Source organism: Tyto alba, unplaced genomic scaffold (assembly GCF_018691265.1).
Source record: "Tyto alba isolate M040663 unplaced genomic scaffold, T.alba_DEE_v4.0 Super-Scaffold_27, whole genome shotgun sequence".
Lineage (NCBI taxonomy): Eukaryota > Metazoa > Chordata > Aves > Strigiformes > Tytonidae > Tyto > Tyto alba.
The window spans coordinates 12,364,990-12,381,573 of record NW_024881301.1 but is presented as its reverse complement, the minus strand read 5'-3'; the positions used below and the strand labels follow the sequence as shown (position 1 = coordinate 12,381,573).

The following is a 16,584-nucleotide window of genomic DNA, read 5'->3' as shown; positions in this document are numbered from 1 at the left end:
TACAAATCAGTCACCTGAATCTTCTGCATCATTAAAAAAAATTACAGCTGTCACAAGAAACAGAACAGCATTTTTATTTGCTGGTAGTCAACTTTGCTCATTCATCTGCAACCTTAACTTACCTCATCTAGGAGAAAGAGCTTTTAAGGAAGCAGCAACCCCTCTCCCTCTACCTGCAAAGCTGTTCCTGATAATTGAGATTTTGAAAACAAACAAGTTGTGGCTTAAGTCTTCTTCATTACCCATTGTGACTCTTCTTTGACCTTCTAAACTCTTCTTGAACATGCTCCTCCTTCCACTCCCAAACTGAAATTACTGCAACAATTCAGCAAAGTGGTGCAGCAAGAATATTTTCAAGCAAATAGGGTAGCCTTCATGAACAATTTTAAGCATTCAGACTTGGGGGTGGGGTGTCAATGCTCACAAAAACTGCTAGCAGTGAGGCATTGAGACAGCTGGAAAGGCAATTATCACTAATATGACTGTTGCTGCTCAGGACTGGCACTGGACACCACTTGTTTTGGCTGGGGCACCTGAGAGCCTTTAGAGAACAGTCCCTTTCAGTCACTGCTTATCTTGGCAAGTGGCAATTTTCATAATGATGACCCATGGGTGGACATTTTGACACTGGGTTAATAATAATAGTCCTAACCGGTATGGGAAAAATCAGACCTCAACTGGCTGTTATTTGGGAGCTGGAGAGTTTGTTCTCAACCAACAGCTGAATTAAACTTCCTAGAAAGCTGGCCACGATGCAGCAGGACGGGATGTGAGGGGCTTATCGCTTGATAGAGCTAACCAGGAAGGCTTCTAGGGATCCCAGATGGTGCTCTTTAACAAATGAGCCTCAGCAAGCCTCAGCAAAGGAAATTGAACAAGAATGAGCCAGTTCAGCAATGGGATAACTAGTCAGAGCAGTTCTGGGTCTCCCAGAGAAAACATGGCCAAACAGATGGTCCTAGGCAAAGTAGCTCGAGAGGCTTCCATCTTGTGGAAGTGCGCAAATTCTCAGCTGCATTTACTTCTCAGTTTTAGCCACCAGTTTTACAAAACCCCTGGTTTTACTGGTCTCAGTGTGTAATGCCAATGAAACAGAAGTTTGGATTAATACTGGACATGTCATATTTTTGCCATTATGTTTAGCCAGCTGTTTTTCACTCCCATGAATGACTGAAAACAACAAGCCATACAGCCTCCGAGGAACCGAGAAGATGGGTCCCGCTGTCTGCATGAGCAGCTGTTTCACAGAGTTCAGTGAGGGAATCTAGAAACCTTCCCATGGCCTGATCCAGTGCTCACAGGAGTCTGTGGAGCACAGCATAATATTTGGCTTTGTCATGATTTGTTTGATATAAAGAAACATTCTTCTTCCCTTATGAAGAAAGGATGAGTTTGGGGGCTTTCCCTCCCCCAGTTAAACGAACCTGGGAAGTCCCATTATAAAAAGCCACCATGAAGCACTCAAGCAGCTTGTAAATATTGAGGGTTTTATTTCCACTTCACATGGTCTCCAACAGACTCTTAAACAAGACCACTTACAATTTAGTATGCTCAGAGATCTCCATGGTTTTCCCAAAACAAAGGAAGTTCTCAGTAAACGCTGTACATAGCCAGTTGAACTGCTAACAATAATTTAAAAATTCTTTTTGTATAGTCAATGCAAGAATACCAACAATAAAAGTACAGTACAGGTAAATTCACACAATATTACAGTGAAACGGATTGACTCACATTTATGTGATGGTACAGTAGCAGTATGTACATGCACTAAAGTGCGACGACCCAGAGGCATGCAAGTCAAGTATTGTAGGTGTATTTTACAGTTAACTCCATAAGACTTTCTGAGGCATTCTTTTTTTCACACTTGTTCTCGTGTTTACCTGTATTCCCCTCCATCTCAATTAATACAAGTCTAGTGAACGAGCTTAATGGCTTTCTTCACTACTTAAAAGGTATTGCTTCAGACAGTTGAAGCATCTTTAAGAACCTTACTTTTAAAAACCGATAACACTGACATTAAAATAGAATAAAATTAACTTAAGACCCTAGTTTTACATGAAATAAAAAAAAAACAGCCCAAAAAACCCCAAACGAAAATCGAAAACTTAACAGTGCAAATATAACCAAAAGGCAGTCAGTATTTGGAGAGAGCGCGAGCACGTATTCAAATTCCCCTAAAACTTAATTTACATTTTATTTTAAGTCTTACTTTATATCATTTTTACCCTTTTTTTTTTTTTGTTAATATACTGTATGTAGAAAAGATGGAGACAAAAATAGTTTTCTCAGCTATGAAAAAAATTAAGTTATTACAGGCACATTAACTGTTTCATTCTAGAAACACCTCTGTTTCCCAGGTCAGACATTCAGCAGCTGCATCTGAGAACAATCTTCGACCTCTCCAAGCGCACCTCCCTCCTTCGCGGCAGAGGCGGCCGGCGGGCGGCCTGGCGGAGGCGAGTCGCAGCCCCCCTGTTCCTGTCCGGAGTCAGGCCGGCTCGCCTCCCTGGCTGGGGGTCTCTGCCAGCAGCTCCTTGCTTCCACTCTCCTCCGAGGAAATCAGGTCTCCGGTGGACTGCGACTGTGAGGCAGTAGGGGAATGTGAAGCCCATCGCGACGGTGGGCGCCGGTTTGCTGGTCTCTCTGGCCGGGAGAAGCAGGGTTGGAGGGACGGGGCTAGTGCAGAACAAGGTAGTTCCTTGGCAGCCAAGAGAGCAAAACAGCGGTTAGTGACTTGCAATTAGAAGCCGTCTGGATGCACAAAAAATTAAAAAAACAAACAACCAACAAACAAACTAAAGCTAAGCATCTGTCATGTCGTGGGACAAAAGCGAGCAGCGAACATCTGGCAGTGTGTGGGCTCCAGGTATCTGCGTGGTTGTCCATGACTTATGGAACATGTAAGGAGAGAATGAAAGAAAGTGTTCTGGGATGAGCCGGAGTAGCTGACAAACTTCCATTTGCTAATTCTCCTTGTGCTAGAAAGAGAAGAGCTGTAAAGCACATTTGCATGACAATTCAGGAAAATCTACTATCATCCCATTGCTCTAAGTGCTGACCTAGCAAAAAAGAGCCAGGTTCAGCATTTGCAAGCAGGGTGAAAATCAACCACTGACTCCTTTTGTCTGCTTCAGAGTTCAGACTGACATGCAGGAAAGACTTCTTAGCAGCAGAATAATGACTACAGGACTAGTTATGATCTCCAGCTGGATTAAAGCTGAGGCTTACCTACAGATTTCATCTTCTGGAACATCACTTCTTCCTGTCAGCTGCTCAAGCCTGAATTACAGGATTCAGTGGTACTGTACGTTAAGGGCAACATTCAGAGAAATGGAAGAAATTGGAAATGTTATTCTTCCACCAACTTGCCACTGTTCAGGCTTGGTTGGCCTGCCCTTGTGGTTAGAAACAATCTGCAGGTTGTGATTTTCCACCTTAAATTGGTAATTGCTTATAATATTTATGGACCCTGCTCATAGAACAGATAGGCTTCCTGCCTTGCTCTGAACGCTCCCTACATCAAGATGACTGATTGTAGGAGCAAGTCTGTCTTGTAGTGCCAAAGCCAAACTTCTAAATTTCACTGCATACTTTGTAATTTAGAAAAGCAAATCAGAGGAGTTTGTCAACCTATAGAAATGTGTACACTGAGGAGCAGTCACTGGAGAGGACAGGAGAGTTCAATAAAAGCCAGTCTCAAAATCAGAATGCAAACTGGTGATAAATGAAGTGAGAGACCAGGAATGATAGAATGCAAAGGAAAAGCTCTAGCACCGTAAGGCACAGGGAAGCCAACACAGCAGTAGAACGACACAGTAGGAAGGAAAGGATTCAGCACGCTGTTTCACATGGAGAAGGAGAAACGTGACTAGGGATGGAGAATATTGGAGTAGGTAACATGATGTGATTGGCAGTGAACAAACAAGGTGATATGCCATTGAACGTCTCCATTGCAGTGGGAGGACCAAACATGAATGTTACATGACAGAAAGATCAATTTTGCAGACACAGAGCTGAGGTACGGGAAATGGAGCTTGTGCAGGCGCCTGTTTTGGAGAGAGTGCATCGTCCAACTTGGGGAAGCCTCTGTGCAGGGCGAACCTCGGTGCCTTTGGGTAATACGCGGCCAACAGGGTGATCTGCAGTCGCACATCACCGCTCGAGACAGAGCTGTGCTCACCTGCCCTCGGCACTCGCCGAGAGCCAGACGAGCGAGCCACCGCAGCAGCTGGTCAGGGGGGCTACGGAGCCTCGGCCTGCACCGCTGCCTCTCTGCTTCCTCGCCCCCCGCCCCATCTCTGCACCCTACACTTCACAATGACCCTTGCTAAAACAAGAGTAAGGCTGAAATATAAATCTGTGCTAACAAGAAGATTGACTCCGTGTCCTTACTTCACCTTATCCCATTGTGCCTGGGGCAACATATGGTCTGTGAAAGCTGCCACTAGACTCAGATTTTCTAAGAGGAATCCATATGCACAGCAACACTCACAGGCAGCGCAACATGGTGAATTGAGGCTATGAGATTTGCGGGTTTTGTGTCAGCCTCTTTCTAAACAGCAGCTTAAAATGGTATCTCTATGGTGCTGCTTGCTTCTGGCTGCTTTATCCTAGTTTCATAGAAGTAAATGAGAGTCAGTATGGCAAAACCAAAATTTATTTCCACTACTGCCTCCCGATTCAAAAGCCTTTCCAGCAAGCCTGCAGATGTCGGTCAGCTTTTACTGAAAGGCAGGGTTAAGCTTGCCTTAGCTCGCCTTATCTGTGATGTACACATTCTCAGCGCAACCCAAGGCTGTGCTGGCCATGGATTTGCTCCAGGGCCAACAAGTGACTGGCAGCATAAGCTTGTAATGTGCTGGCTGCTGAGTCAGTCACCCCCACCTGCAGCGTGGCTTCCTCAGCGTGCGCTAGCAAAATCCAGCCATGACAAGGAAACTGCCTGGAATGGTTTGTGAAACCCCCTCCTCACTTACCACGTGTAGCTGTCATAGCTAGAAATGTTTTAAAAAAAAAATAATATACTGTGAGTAGTTTAGTTCGGTGGTTGCTTGGGAGCATGGATGGACAGGCAGCACTTCTTAGCCTGGACACTGAAAATGGGAATGATGATTTCAGCTTTAGTTTCCAGCTGTTTCCTAAGCCAGGCTGTCAGCCACCGTGGCTATGCCTATATTAATAAAAAAATAAAACAGTTTTCTGGCTCTGAGAAGGAGTGGATGGTCACAGCTCATGTCTGTACAGTTTATTCCCTCCCTCCGCTGTGGCAACCCCAGCCAGTGGCTAAAACTGGGCCAGGAACAGCTTAATGAGCAAAGGTGACCATCAGCCATGGGCTGGTGCTGGAGCCTCCCCCAAGCCTTCTCCACCTGCTGCTGTAGCCACGGCCGGAGGGAATGCATGCTGGGGCAGCCAGAAGCCCTGCACAGTGTTGGGTATTTGTCAAAAAAAAAAAAAAAAAAAAATTTGTTATAAATCTGAATCGCTCCCTAACATTTCTGCATACCTTTATGTTAGTCTTAAATTTTGCCAATTTTAAAAAGTTTAACAACGGCACAAATTTTGGCTTAAGTGTGACCTCTTCATAGCCCGTGCTGCCGCAGGAGATGGCAGATGGGCTCCTATCCTGAGCGCTTCCTGACCGTCACATGGGAAGGACCCCGCAGGGGTGTTGGGTGTGCGCCGATACCTCTGGAGCTGTGGTCATGTACTTCCCTCCATTAACCCACACGTGCAGAAATGACCGCTTTCGGAAAGCTCTGGAAACAAGGTAGAAAGGACTTACAGCAGTGAGGCAGGCAGGGTTAGAGTCCCCAGGGGGCAGTTAATAAGACAGTTTGGTTCTGGACAGAACAGACAGAAAAGAAAAAGAAAGCAAGTAGGTTGGAAAGAACTGTTTTAATCAATTATTTTTTTAAAGTGAAGATTTCATGCCAGCAAGGAAGAAGTCTCCAGATGTTACTACCCATTCAGATCATGTTACCACTGTTATCACAGGGAAACTAATAATCAAAATAAAAAGATAAGCCACCAGCAGAAAAAGATTTAGAAAGAAAGGAAGCAAACAAACCAACCTTTTACAATCCTAACACAGTCTCAGAAGTGGACATAGCATTAAACAAACCAAACATTTCTACTCAGTAGAGAAAGACATCTGTTATCCTTTGTCAACCTTTATCAGGGCTAGGGAAAAACCACATTACTATGAAAGATGAATAAAGTTGTATATTTTTTCCTTTGTTTCGTTTCAAGAGAGAAATTCTGCTTAAGAAATCTTTAACAAGCGAAAAAGCGACTGATATTTTGTGTTGCTCATGCTTATGTTACTCAGGTTTCACCAAAACCCTTTGCCTCACCCTTCTCCCTTGTTCCTATTTAACAGTGATGCTGGATGGGAGACTCAAACGAAAGCAAAAGCCCTTTAATTCTGACACCACCTTCCTTTCTTTTTAACATTCCCCCTCCCATACTGAATGGTTTAGCGGTAAGTGTGCGGCAGTTGCTCTGCCCTGGCGAGCAGACGACACAGCAGTTGCCCTCTCCTCCGTGGGTCTGTGTTGATGGTCCTTTCACAGTGCTGTCTCCAGAAATGAGTCTGAATCCCAATACAGGACTGTTGTGTAACCTCTATGATTTACACCCTTGCTAGTCATAGAAGAAAAATGTTCATACAGCTCTTACATTGTTAGTTAGGTAATGCTATCTGCACTTTTAATAGCAATATTTATAAACCCCATGATATGCAAGTAAGATAGTGGTTTAGTGAATTATCAGGGTAAGAGACTAGTAGGCTGCACTGGGAGGATATGAATTTGCTTGTAAGCAGCTCTGGGCAAATTAGAAAACACAAAGTTATTACTACACTGTATGCATATGCACTCACATGCACACATACATATGTATGTAAATATCTAAATACATGAACTAGATTTCATATTTGCAGCAGCAATATAAAAGGAAATTGTCTAACTAAACTACTCAGAAGTTCAAATTAAAGAAGAGCCACCAAGAGGTATACCATGCCATGACTGCAGGAACAAGAAGGCGTTTGGTGGTGAGAAGGTCACTTGTCTTGGCCAGAAACCAACAGGTGAAGGGGAAACAGAGCAGGGATCTATGGGAGGGTGACACAGCCTGTCACCTCCAAGATCATCATTTGCTGAACTGCTGTGTCTGGCTTTGTACGAAATGTGCTATGTGGAATTTGTACAAAGTGTAACTTGTGGGGTCAGTGTAATCCATAAATAACCCAAGGCATCTGCAGAGTCTAAACTTATTTGCAGTTTTGTTTTCAGCAGCGAACCCATGCTCCCTTAAGTACCTCTTGCAGATCATCACCTCACCTAGGAAAAGCTAAGCTCATCGTGCAAACACCTACCACCTTCCTTTTCAATGCACATTCCTGAGAGATGACTGAACCGCTGAAAGATCGTAACCTCTGCATCTAGACAACAGTCATAATAACCAAGTAAGAGTTCCAAGGAAAAACAAGACTCAGCTCTGAGGTTCGGAACTCAAAAAATTAGGCAAAAGATATCAAGAATTCACAAAGAGGAGCAATTTTTCTCCCCAGTTGATGGTCAATGATTGTTTTGTGAAACAGCATTGACCCAAATTTCTCTGTGCACCAAACTGTGCACAAAGCCCACTTTCATTCACCATTACTTATAATATGAATGTGGTTTCTTTTTTGTATGTACAGATTTCCCTATTTATATCTGTTTAAACTATAGGGAATACATCCTCAGATTTGGATTCTCTGTTAGGCAAAGATTAGGCTCAGATTTTAATTCTTTGAGCAGTACCTACAAAAGAGGAACAGATTGTCCATTGAGAACCACCCACTAGTGCAAGGCAAACTGCAGACCAAAAGTCTTAGCACTCATGTTCCCACAAATCCTTTAAGTCAAATGTTGAGTTAGAAAATGAGGTTTGAACCTTCCCTTGAGGCTACTTGAGGCAGGAGTGGTATGAAGCAGCCCAGCAAGGCTGAAGTGGGATGTCTGGGGTGCACAGGGGTCAAAGAGGAGCTGCTGTGCTGCAGCCAGGGCCCACCAAAACATCAGGATGCTAAAGGGGTAGCATAGGGCAGAGAGGATGACAGGCTCTTGCCCCTGCCCTGGGGAGTATCACTGACCAGCAGGGCATGTGCCACTTCAGTGCAGAACCAGAAAGGCGACACACACTGTTAACAGCTGGGCATAATTCAGCTTCTCCAGGCCTCCTCAGGGCAACACTCTCATGTGCACAAAGGTTCACCAGAAACAGGAGCCTTAGAAACTGACAACTGAAAGCTTTTGTCCATCATTACACCCTCTTTTTGTTGATTGCTTTAGCACATTAATGTACCTGAGTCTCTGACCCCCAATATCTGGGCATACTTGCTGAGACAAATGGTGACTGCTACCCTGTTGACAGCAATATATCGATTAATAGTTCTTAAACACTAAGTAGTTATGTGCTTAGACTAGTTGATTATCTTTTTCTTTTTTCTTTTTCTTATTTTGTGAGGCAGCAACAGTCGACACCAAATGTCATGACATTTAATCACATTCACAGACCCGAGCCAAACTTAATCAAATACATCCAGAAAAAAGTATGCTGAAGGCCCTGAAGTTTTGGTTCAGGGTATTGTAGAGACTATTTTTCACACAAACTTGTTAACACCCATTCTTGTGTAGGAGAAAGAGTCTACCTTTTCAAACAGCATAAAAGAGAAATTTACTCAAACCCTACAGTCCCTAGAGCATCTGTAACATGTGGTGTTTTGTGACAGAAACCCCTTATCCCAGTCACTCAGGGGAGCATCATTTTTATACTGTAAAGGCATCTTTATCCTGTAAAGGATAAAGCTCTTCCCAATAAGCCCAATAAGCTGTGAGGATAGAAACTCAATTCTTTAATGAGTTCTTCAGTGACTAATCCAATAGTTTCATGACTAGGACTCGCTGACGGTACCATGACAGGACTAGAATATTCATTGTAAATGCTCACTAGGACAGCAAGTGATCTCATAATGCATTCATTCAAAGAAGAGTGCATTTAGCTATAGGAGGAAAAACAAACAAACTCATTACCTCTATGGACCCTGGATCTACTTTGACAATTTCTCCTGTGCTGTTGTCATTGCTAAGATTTGGTGGGCTGTTTGAAGGTAGCCTTCTCTCTTCCTTTAAGGCATGCTCCAAAAGTTTCTTATTCAAGATCCTGGCAGCATTTTCTGTAAGTGTGTACCCTGGAGGAGCAGATAAGTCCTGCCTGATACTTGTCACCTCAGTCCCTTCTTCCTTTTGTGTCTCTGTCCCCAACCGGAGAGGACTGGGTGATCTGCCACGGGCATTTGTACATGGCTCCTGCACTGGGCCCAGTTCTGGTCTGGGTTCTGCTGACCTGGACCGGCTGCTAGACCTGGGGCATTTTTGGAAGGTCTCATGAAAGATGGGGCTATGGTCAATAATGTTGAACAAACTGGAGAGGCCATCGTTGATAGTGGTGTGGACGGGACTCTCTCTTGTAGTAGTTGATCTAGCCCAAGCGGACTCACTGAATCCTTTCTGAGGTGTGCCAGGCAAAGTCCGGTTATTTGGCTGGTCTGATTTGGGAAGGATTTTTCTTTGCAACTTTGGAGAGCCGTATTTGGGGGAGCAGCATGTACGTTCAAACTTAGCCTGGACCTTTTCAATGACAGGGGTCACTTGCCTGCTTCTTAGGCTTCTGGATGGTGAAGAGACAGGCGTGGACCCCCCCTTTGGTGTCAGACACTTATGTGGACTGCTGGTGATACTGCGCAGGGTTTCCGTCTGCAAGCCAACACTGATCGTTTGGGTGGTCTGTGTCCCTGTTGTTCTCATACCATTGGTTTGACACGCGGTGTCCTTAAACTGAGGCTCTGTTGAATTAGAGTTAGAGCGTATTGCGTTTCGGACAGAGAAAGCGACCTCCTTCATATCATCACTCATGTTTTTGGACATCTCCAAGCTGTGCAAGGGTGAGGCAAAACCCACAGTAGTGCAAATAGGACGTTCAATGGGATGAAGACCACTCTCCAGAAAATCCTTATGATGTTTGGCCAGGTCACAAGACCATCTTCCAAACATATCCGAGGAAGCACCTTTTGTCTCAGCAACATTCCCCATAGCTTTGGTCACAGAAAACAGGAAGTCCGGCTCAACCTGGTTCTTCCCTTCGCTGCCAGCTATCACTGAGTTATCAAACCTACGGACAACCGGTGGGCTGTGAAACACCCGAACTCCCATTTTTTCAGTTACACCATGACTCCTCGTTGTCTGCTTCTGGCAGTGCTCTGGGCTGGTCATGGTGTTAGTTGTCATAGTGACACTGGTGGTGAGGTACCATGATGATGCCTGGAAGGGATCTGAAGTGGGATCATTCCCGGCTTTCCCAATTTCTGTCCTTTCTGCCCAGCCTTCTGCAGGCTTCTCAGTGCCCCCCCCATGGTTCCTAGTGTTACTGTAATCCCAGTTTTTGTTGAACTCCTCAATGTATTTCAGATCATCAGGAGACAGGGGAGGGGTTATGTCGTCTTTGCTGCTGGATGAAGGCAAGTTTTTTTCTGGTAGAAATGGAGAAATATCCATCAGGCGCTGAAATTCTGACATGGAAGAGACGGACATGGCCCTGGAGAGGGAGACATGAGAAAGTCACTCATAGGCTTGGAAACTCTCACAGAGTGACTTATTTTCAGCAACAAACTAACTCAGGAAACCCAACTTTCACTATCTGCTTATATATAAAACCACTTTAGCCCTCTCTTTCATTAAAGTTCCCTTTTATTATCTCTAAAATAGTTGTGAAACGGAAGCATTCCTGATGTGTCATTAAAAATATTAAATGGTTTATTAATGGCTCTTAATTTACTGCTGTCTCATGGATTACTGTTTGGCAAATGTGTGAAATATGGAGCAGTAGGATGCATTTCAGAAATACACCATTCACAGAAAATGAGTGTCTGCGACATTACGAAGCACACTTTTCAAGGCAAGTGTGGAGTATGCCTGGCTTGCTCAGAAATCAGTAAGTCCACCCCGACTCCTGAGATTGCCTAGGTTGCACAGCTGGTGTGCAGTGATGTGGGACATCCAGTCTAGATGCTGTTAGATTGAACCGGCTTGGTGAGTTGAGCTTGTCCTAAGATTCAATGGAAGGGAATTGCTGTGTGATAATGCTGGATTCTTGGCTTTTCTGCATTTTGCTAATTTGTACAAATCACAAACATTCAGCTGAGCTGTCTTACTTCTTCATTTTAAGAAAAAATCAAACAAAAAAGTGAAGCTTTCTGAATGGGACTACTTAAAAATGCAAATGAGTGTAGTTATCAGAGTCATCTCAGTGAGGTAACTCAAGCTCAGTGAGGATTCAGCAAGCAATGGGTTTTATGTATCGGTGATCCAGAGGATACAGTAAAATCACACTGTGAGTTTTTAATCAAAAGCACCAGCTGCAGTTAGGGTGCATCTATGTGAGGGAGTTAGGTGAGATGAGGGGTGCAGTTTTGAAGTGGATCTCCTATTCAGATGCTCTGGTTTGCACCAGGGAGGCAATCTCAGAGAGCATGGGCTGAGTACCTTTGGGATGGAAGCGAGCTGGAAGATGCTCTCCAGAAGCACAACTAATGCACTCTGGGGTTAGATGGCTATTCAACCCGTGGGATCAGACCAGAACTAGTCCAAAGCAGAATATCCCTCACATGCAGGGGTATGTCAGGTCCTCAGCACCAACTGTTTTCCTCTATTTATCGATGTTGACAGGTCTGCACCACTGGCTAAGGCAGGTGTAGACTTCAGCGTAAGCTGTAGCTTCATGCACTTTCATACAGTTTGATCTTTGTGCACGACAACTGAATGTGGCCCAAGTTAATCTGAGACAAAATAAACCCTGGGTAAATCCATTAATCTGGCTCGTTTAGGAGGTGGCATGGCTATGCCCCAGGTCTGTGGTTAGGGCGCCAGAGAGATATAATTCTGGCAGCTGAATATTTACTGGGGTTTTCCCTGTAAATTTTACCCACCTTTGAAGATTTCCTTTGTGTGTTTCCTCCTCCTGAATTAAAACAGAAATAAACAGGGTAAGTTATTTCTGAACCTGTTGGTGGCATTAGCTTGTGGGTATTTTGTCATTTACTTCCCGTTAGTTGCACCAGGTATGTTTGGCTCTAAAAAGTGGCTGATTTTCCCTCTGATAAGGAATTTTAAATTGACAGTGGGAATAGTCTTCCCTTTGTGCATAGGCAGCAGAATGGGCAATCCCATCAGGAGAACAGACTGCACAGGGAAAGCCCAAATGCCAAATATACAACAGCCTTGAACTTTTATAGTCCCGTGCAATCACAAGTAGAAGTAAGCTACAAATGGCTTTTCTCCACGTGTACAATATATTGTTTTGGACCATATATTTCTGAGTGAATTTGTTCTGTGGAGGTAATCTGCTTTATGCCAGAGACCTAGCTGTGCTGAAATAACAGATAAACTGGGGTCATCTGACATAAGACTTCATTAGATGTTCTCTAGAAACCAACAAATGGCACTAGCTGAAACTCATTACGCTAGCTATATTAAATGTGTGGGAAGACTATTACTTGTTTCATAGCGGGAATACCTACAGCTTGCTAACAGCATTAAGATGTTTTTATGGCAATTATTTCCCTGTGACAATTCCCATAATGAGTTGGATATTTTTTAACAGATACTTCTGAAGCGATTTCTCTACACTTATTAACTGTTTGCTTAGATTTCTAATAAACTGTAGGGAATACAAAATACGATCAGGAAAAAAAGGCTATTATTACTTTTATTAACCTCAATAAATCAAGAACATTACCAACACAGAAGTGTATTTCAAATTGTGACTATACAAAAAGAGCACTGCTTAACTCAGCAAACAACTTTCTGGTATTTATCCAGAGTCAGGGGCAAAAACATGAGCAAAACGATCCTCCTTGCATTCACTCTGGTGTAAGCCTGGAATAATCTTGGTGGCTTCAGTGGAGTTACTGGAGAGTAAATCTGATCTAACAGAATGGAGAATCAGGCTGAAGGCTGGATTGAATTCTACTGCAGTTAAGTTACCACAAAGAAAATACAGTGGAAGAGTCAGCAGACTGCAGATGCCTCTGTGCATCCTCATTTAAGCTATTCATTAAACTCTAATCAGCCTCACTTGAGCAAACCCTCTAAAGGGAAGTGACTTTGTCCAGGTTTCACTAAATCATGCTTTGAAGGAAAGAAGCTATGTAAATATCACCACCAAGGACCAAATTTTGCTGTCAACACTTTTGTTAATGGTAGTAATGTCTGAAAAACAGAAAAGGGAAGAGATATCTCCCTTCTTAAGTATCAGACTGAATTTGAAGGAAGGAAAACAGCAATCAAAATTAAACACAAACCAGATCCCTGACACTGCTACCAACATTCTTCACTGAGCACTTGGACATGTATGAAATAGAAGCTAAGAAATAATAAATACGGGATCCCACACTGCCAGCTGTACATTTATGGCACTGAGGGAGGAAAATCTAACTGGAACACACAGGTACCACAGCTTCTTAAAACATAAGAAAAGCGGTCACGTTTATTGCCTCTTGTAATACTACTTTCTCTTCTTCCTCTTAAAGAACTTGATTTCCCAGTCCTTTAGTTGAGTAACAATGTTATGCATCTCAAAAAAATCCTTGGGTCAAATTTTCACGGGCACACATGTTCAAGTCAAGGCATACCAGTGAACCTGGTTGTGCAGGGAGCTTGAGATCTGACCTGTTGACAAATGCTTTCCCAGAGTGGTCAAATTTTCAAGCCAGAATGCACAGATACATCTTTGGGAAGATTCTACTTCCCTATTTGCTATAATGTGTATGCTCAACCAGTATTTACGTGCTCAGAGCATGAGGCGAATGTCTAACCCTCATTCACAAATCTAAATTTTCAGACAAGAAGAAAGTACTCAAAATTTGCATCAAGCAACTGCTGCCTGTTTGGTAATTTTAACTTCTGGCAGTCTCCGAATGCTTCTTGTTCTGTAACAGCCACTAACATTCAAGGAACAATAGAAAATAAAGGAGATCATATTAGTGTTTTGAGGTTGTAATGTGTTTTTAAATTCACAAGAATCATTCAAGTGTATAGTTGTGGTTAGTGTGAACATCCTCAGTGCCACTAATATCATATGCCAGTTCACAGGCTACTTTGTACCAGCATATGGGGATGGGGACCCTGGGTTTCATTCAGCAACAATATAAATAAAACTGTGAAGACCTGCAACTCTTGAAAGCAAACCCATGGTGGTGCAGATTCCAGCAGGACACAGACTACATTCACTATGCCCCAATGGCATCTCTTAGCACTGTGTTTTACATCTTTATAGCTTTATGGTGTGATCTCAGGGTAGGTACTTTGCTGATGAAGAATAACTTTATTTTTTTAACATCTCATCTCACTTACTCATGCTAATCTATTCATAATGCAACCACAATGGAACAGCCAGAAGTGCCTCTCTACAGCACTTACTGCTTTACTAACAAAATATAGCCCATGTTTCTTCATATATATGTATCTACTTACACCTGGAAGAGATTGAAGACCTTCTAAACCAATATGTTGTGTCAAATACAGTTATCATACATGATACAAATGGCCACAACGTGAGGTAATCTTTGGGACCTTTAAGATAGCTCCCAGTTTCTCAGGTGATTGACACTGGTCTAATCAGCTCTTAAAGAAGATCGAAATCTTGCCCATACCAAATTCACTACTGGGTAACTGTAAGCAGTGCCCATGACACAATACATCACTTCTGCAGCAGGGATGCTCTACCAATTCTGACACGAGACAACATGCTGGTTTGATAAAAGGTAGAAGAGTACATACTTCAGTTAATCCAGTCAAGAATTTCTCCCGCTCCAGCTGCCGAGACCGGTGCTCATCAGACTCATCTGGAGAATCAAGAGACAGCGACTCCAGAAAGAGGTTTTCTGTGGCACTGCACCGATCACTCTCCTTCAGTTTAGACAGTGACCGATCATCAAACTGAATGGCATCTGAATCAGAGTAGGATCTTGACCCCATCGGACGAGGCATGTGAAGGTTCCCCTGGGTCGTAAATGGACGAAGGTTACTCTCCTTCTGGTCACACAGAAAACCACCTCCTCTTCGTGGGCTCACTTCTTTCTGAAGCTGGAGATAGGGCAAATTAAAAGGAACAGCAATTACTTATGTAGTATATGGCATTTTGCAGAACTCCTCCTTCCCCAGGAGTGAGGCACCTGTGCTCTGGAGAGGCACCGCGAGATCATTACCTGGCTCCAGGGATGCTGGCTTTGCTGTACTGGTCCTTCCACAAAGGGAGATGTCTCTAAGACTTTGATGCTATTACTCATGGGATTTTGAGTGATTAAATGTGTATGTGTATAGTTTTGCTTGTTTACATACATATGTATACATATATACACACTGTGTGTACGCACATACACAAAATAATGCATCAGTTTGTAATCTGATTTTTGAGGAAACAAATCAACATTGACTGTTATTTAAAATCAATTTCAATATGAGATCGTAAAGCAATACAAGTGGAAGCTCAAGGAAGGGTGAATGACATGGAGTCTCATCAAAACAAATACTTTTTTCTTCTGGTCAGCAATAAAAATGCTGCACTTTAATGGACATCACTTGTTTCCAGAGGTGGAAAATTCTGCTTAACAAAAGACAAAAGCTTTTGTTTTATACATGGCCTAGCACTAATGCATGGCTAGAAAGTTGCCTATTTGTACAGAACAGCATTGTCAAAGGGATGAATTAGTCATGCAAAGCATGTCTGAAGAAAATGCATATTTATAGAAGGGCCATGGAAGATATTGACTACACTGCAAAAGCTGGGTGAAGAGAGGGTGAACCACTAGTGAAATTGCCAATTTAAAAATGAGAGTATGTGATCAAGTTCTCCTTTAATTGTAAATACAACAGGATAGATGAAGTAAATCATATTTTCAAACATGATTAATGACAGCAGGAATCTAATTAATAACTGATACTTTTCTAGAGCAGTGCACCAAGATTAGTGACAATAAGCTACAAATGCAAGAATTCCCTAGGACCCTAAAGACTGAGGACCTAAAAACCATATTATTTTAGTTTTGTTGCATGTGTTTGAAAAAATAAACAGACACTGTATTGCCTAATGCAGATCAAAACATTTTAGGTCCTAAACAATTAAATTTGCTCTTGGGCTGAAATCAGTGAGATTTTTGCTTGATTCAGGTCTACAAAAAGGGGAATGCATCTTCAGTGTTCTGCTCACGATATACACAATCTGAAACAGTTTTATCAAAATGAACTAATTTAAGGTACCTTATAAAGGTAGAGGCTGGAAGGTGTATCTCAAGAGATCCTGGAGTCCATTCCCCAGCACATGGGCAAGACCCAAAGCAAGGAGAAATGGTAAACACATTTTCTGTATATATAGTTCCAATTGCAAGCTCTTCCAGATTTTCAGAGATCCTACAAGGATAATGATCTGGGAACCTTTATGAGAAAACAGTACAAATACTGGCTCACTCCCTGAATCTCAGACAGT

General features: G+C 42.9%; 1 protein-coding gene across 1 annotated transcript in view; it reads right to left on the bottom strand.

Moving 5' to 3' along the window:
* Positions 1 to 1,468: 1,468 nt before the first annotated feature.
* MTCL1 (microtubule crosslinking factor 1) overlaps positions 1,469 to 16,584 on the bottom strand; it is a 113,370-nt gene continuing 98,254 nt past the window's right edge. Inside the window, exons 11-14 of the mRNA XM_042797921.1 lie at positions 14,880 to 15,185; positions 12,029 to 12,060; positions 9,078 to 10,638; positions 1,469 to 2,698 (exon numbers count right to left, since the gene is read on the bottom strand). Of these exons, the coding sequence (XP_042653855.1) occupies positions 2,489 to 2,698; positions 9,078 to 10,638; positions 12,029 to 12,060; positions 14,880 to 15,185 (2,109 nt within the window). The 3' untranslated portion in view covers positions 1,469 to 2,488. The remainder of the gene's footprint in view (positions 2,699 to 9,077; positions 10,639 to 12,028; positions 12,061 to 14,879; positions 15,186 to 16,584) is intronic.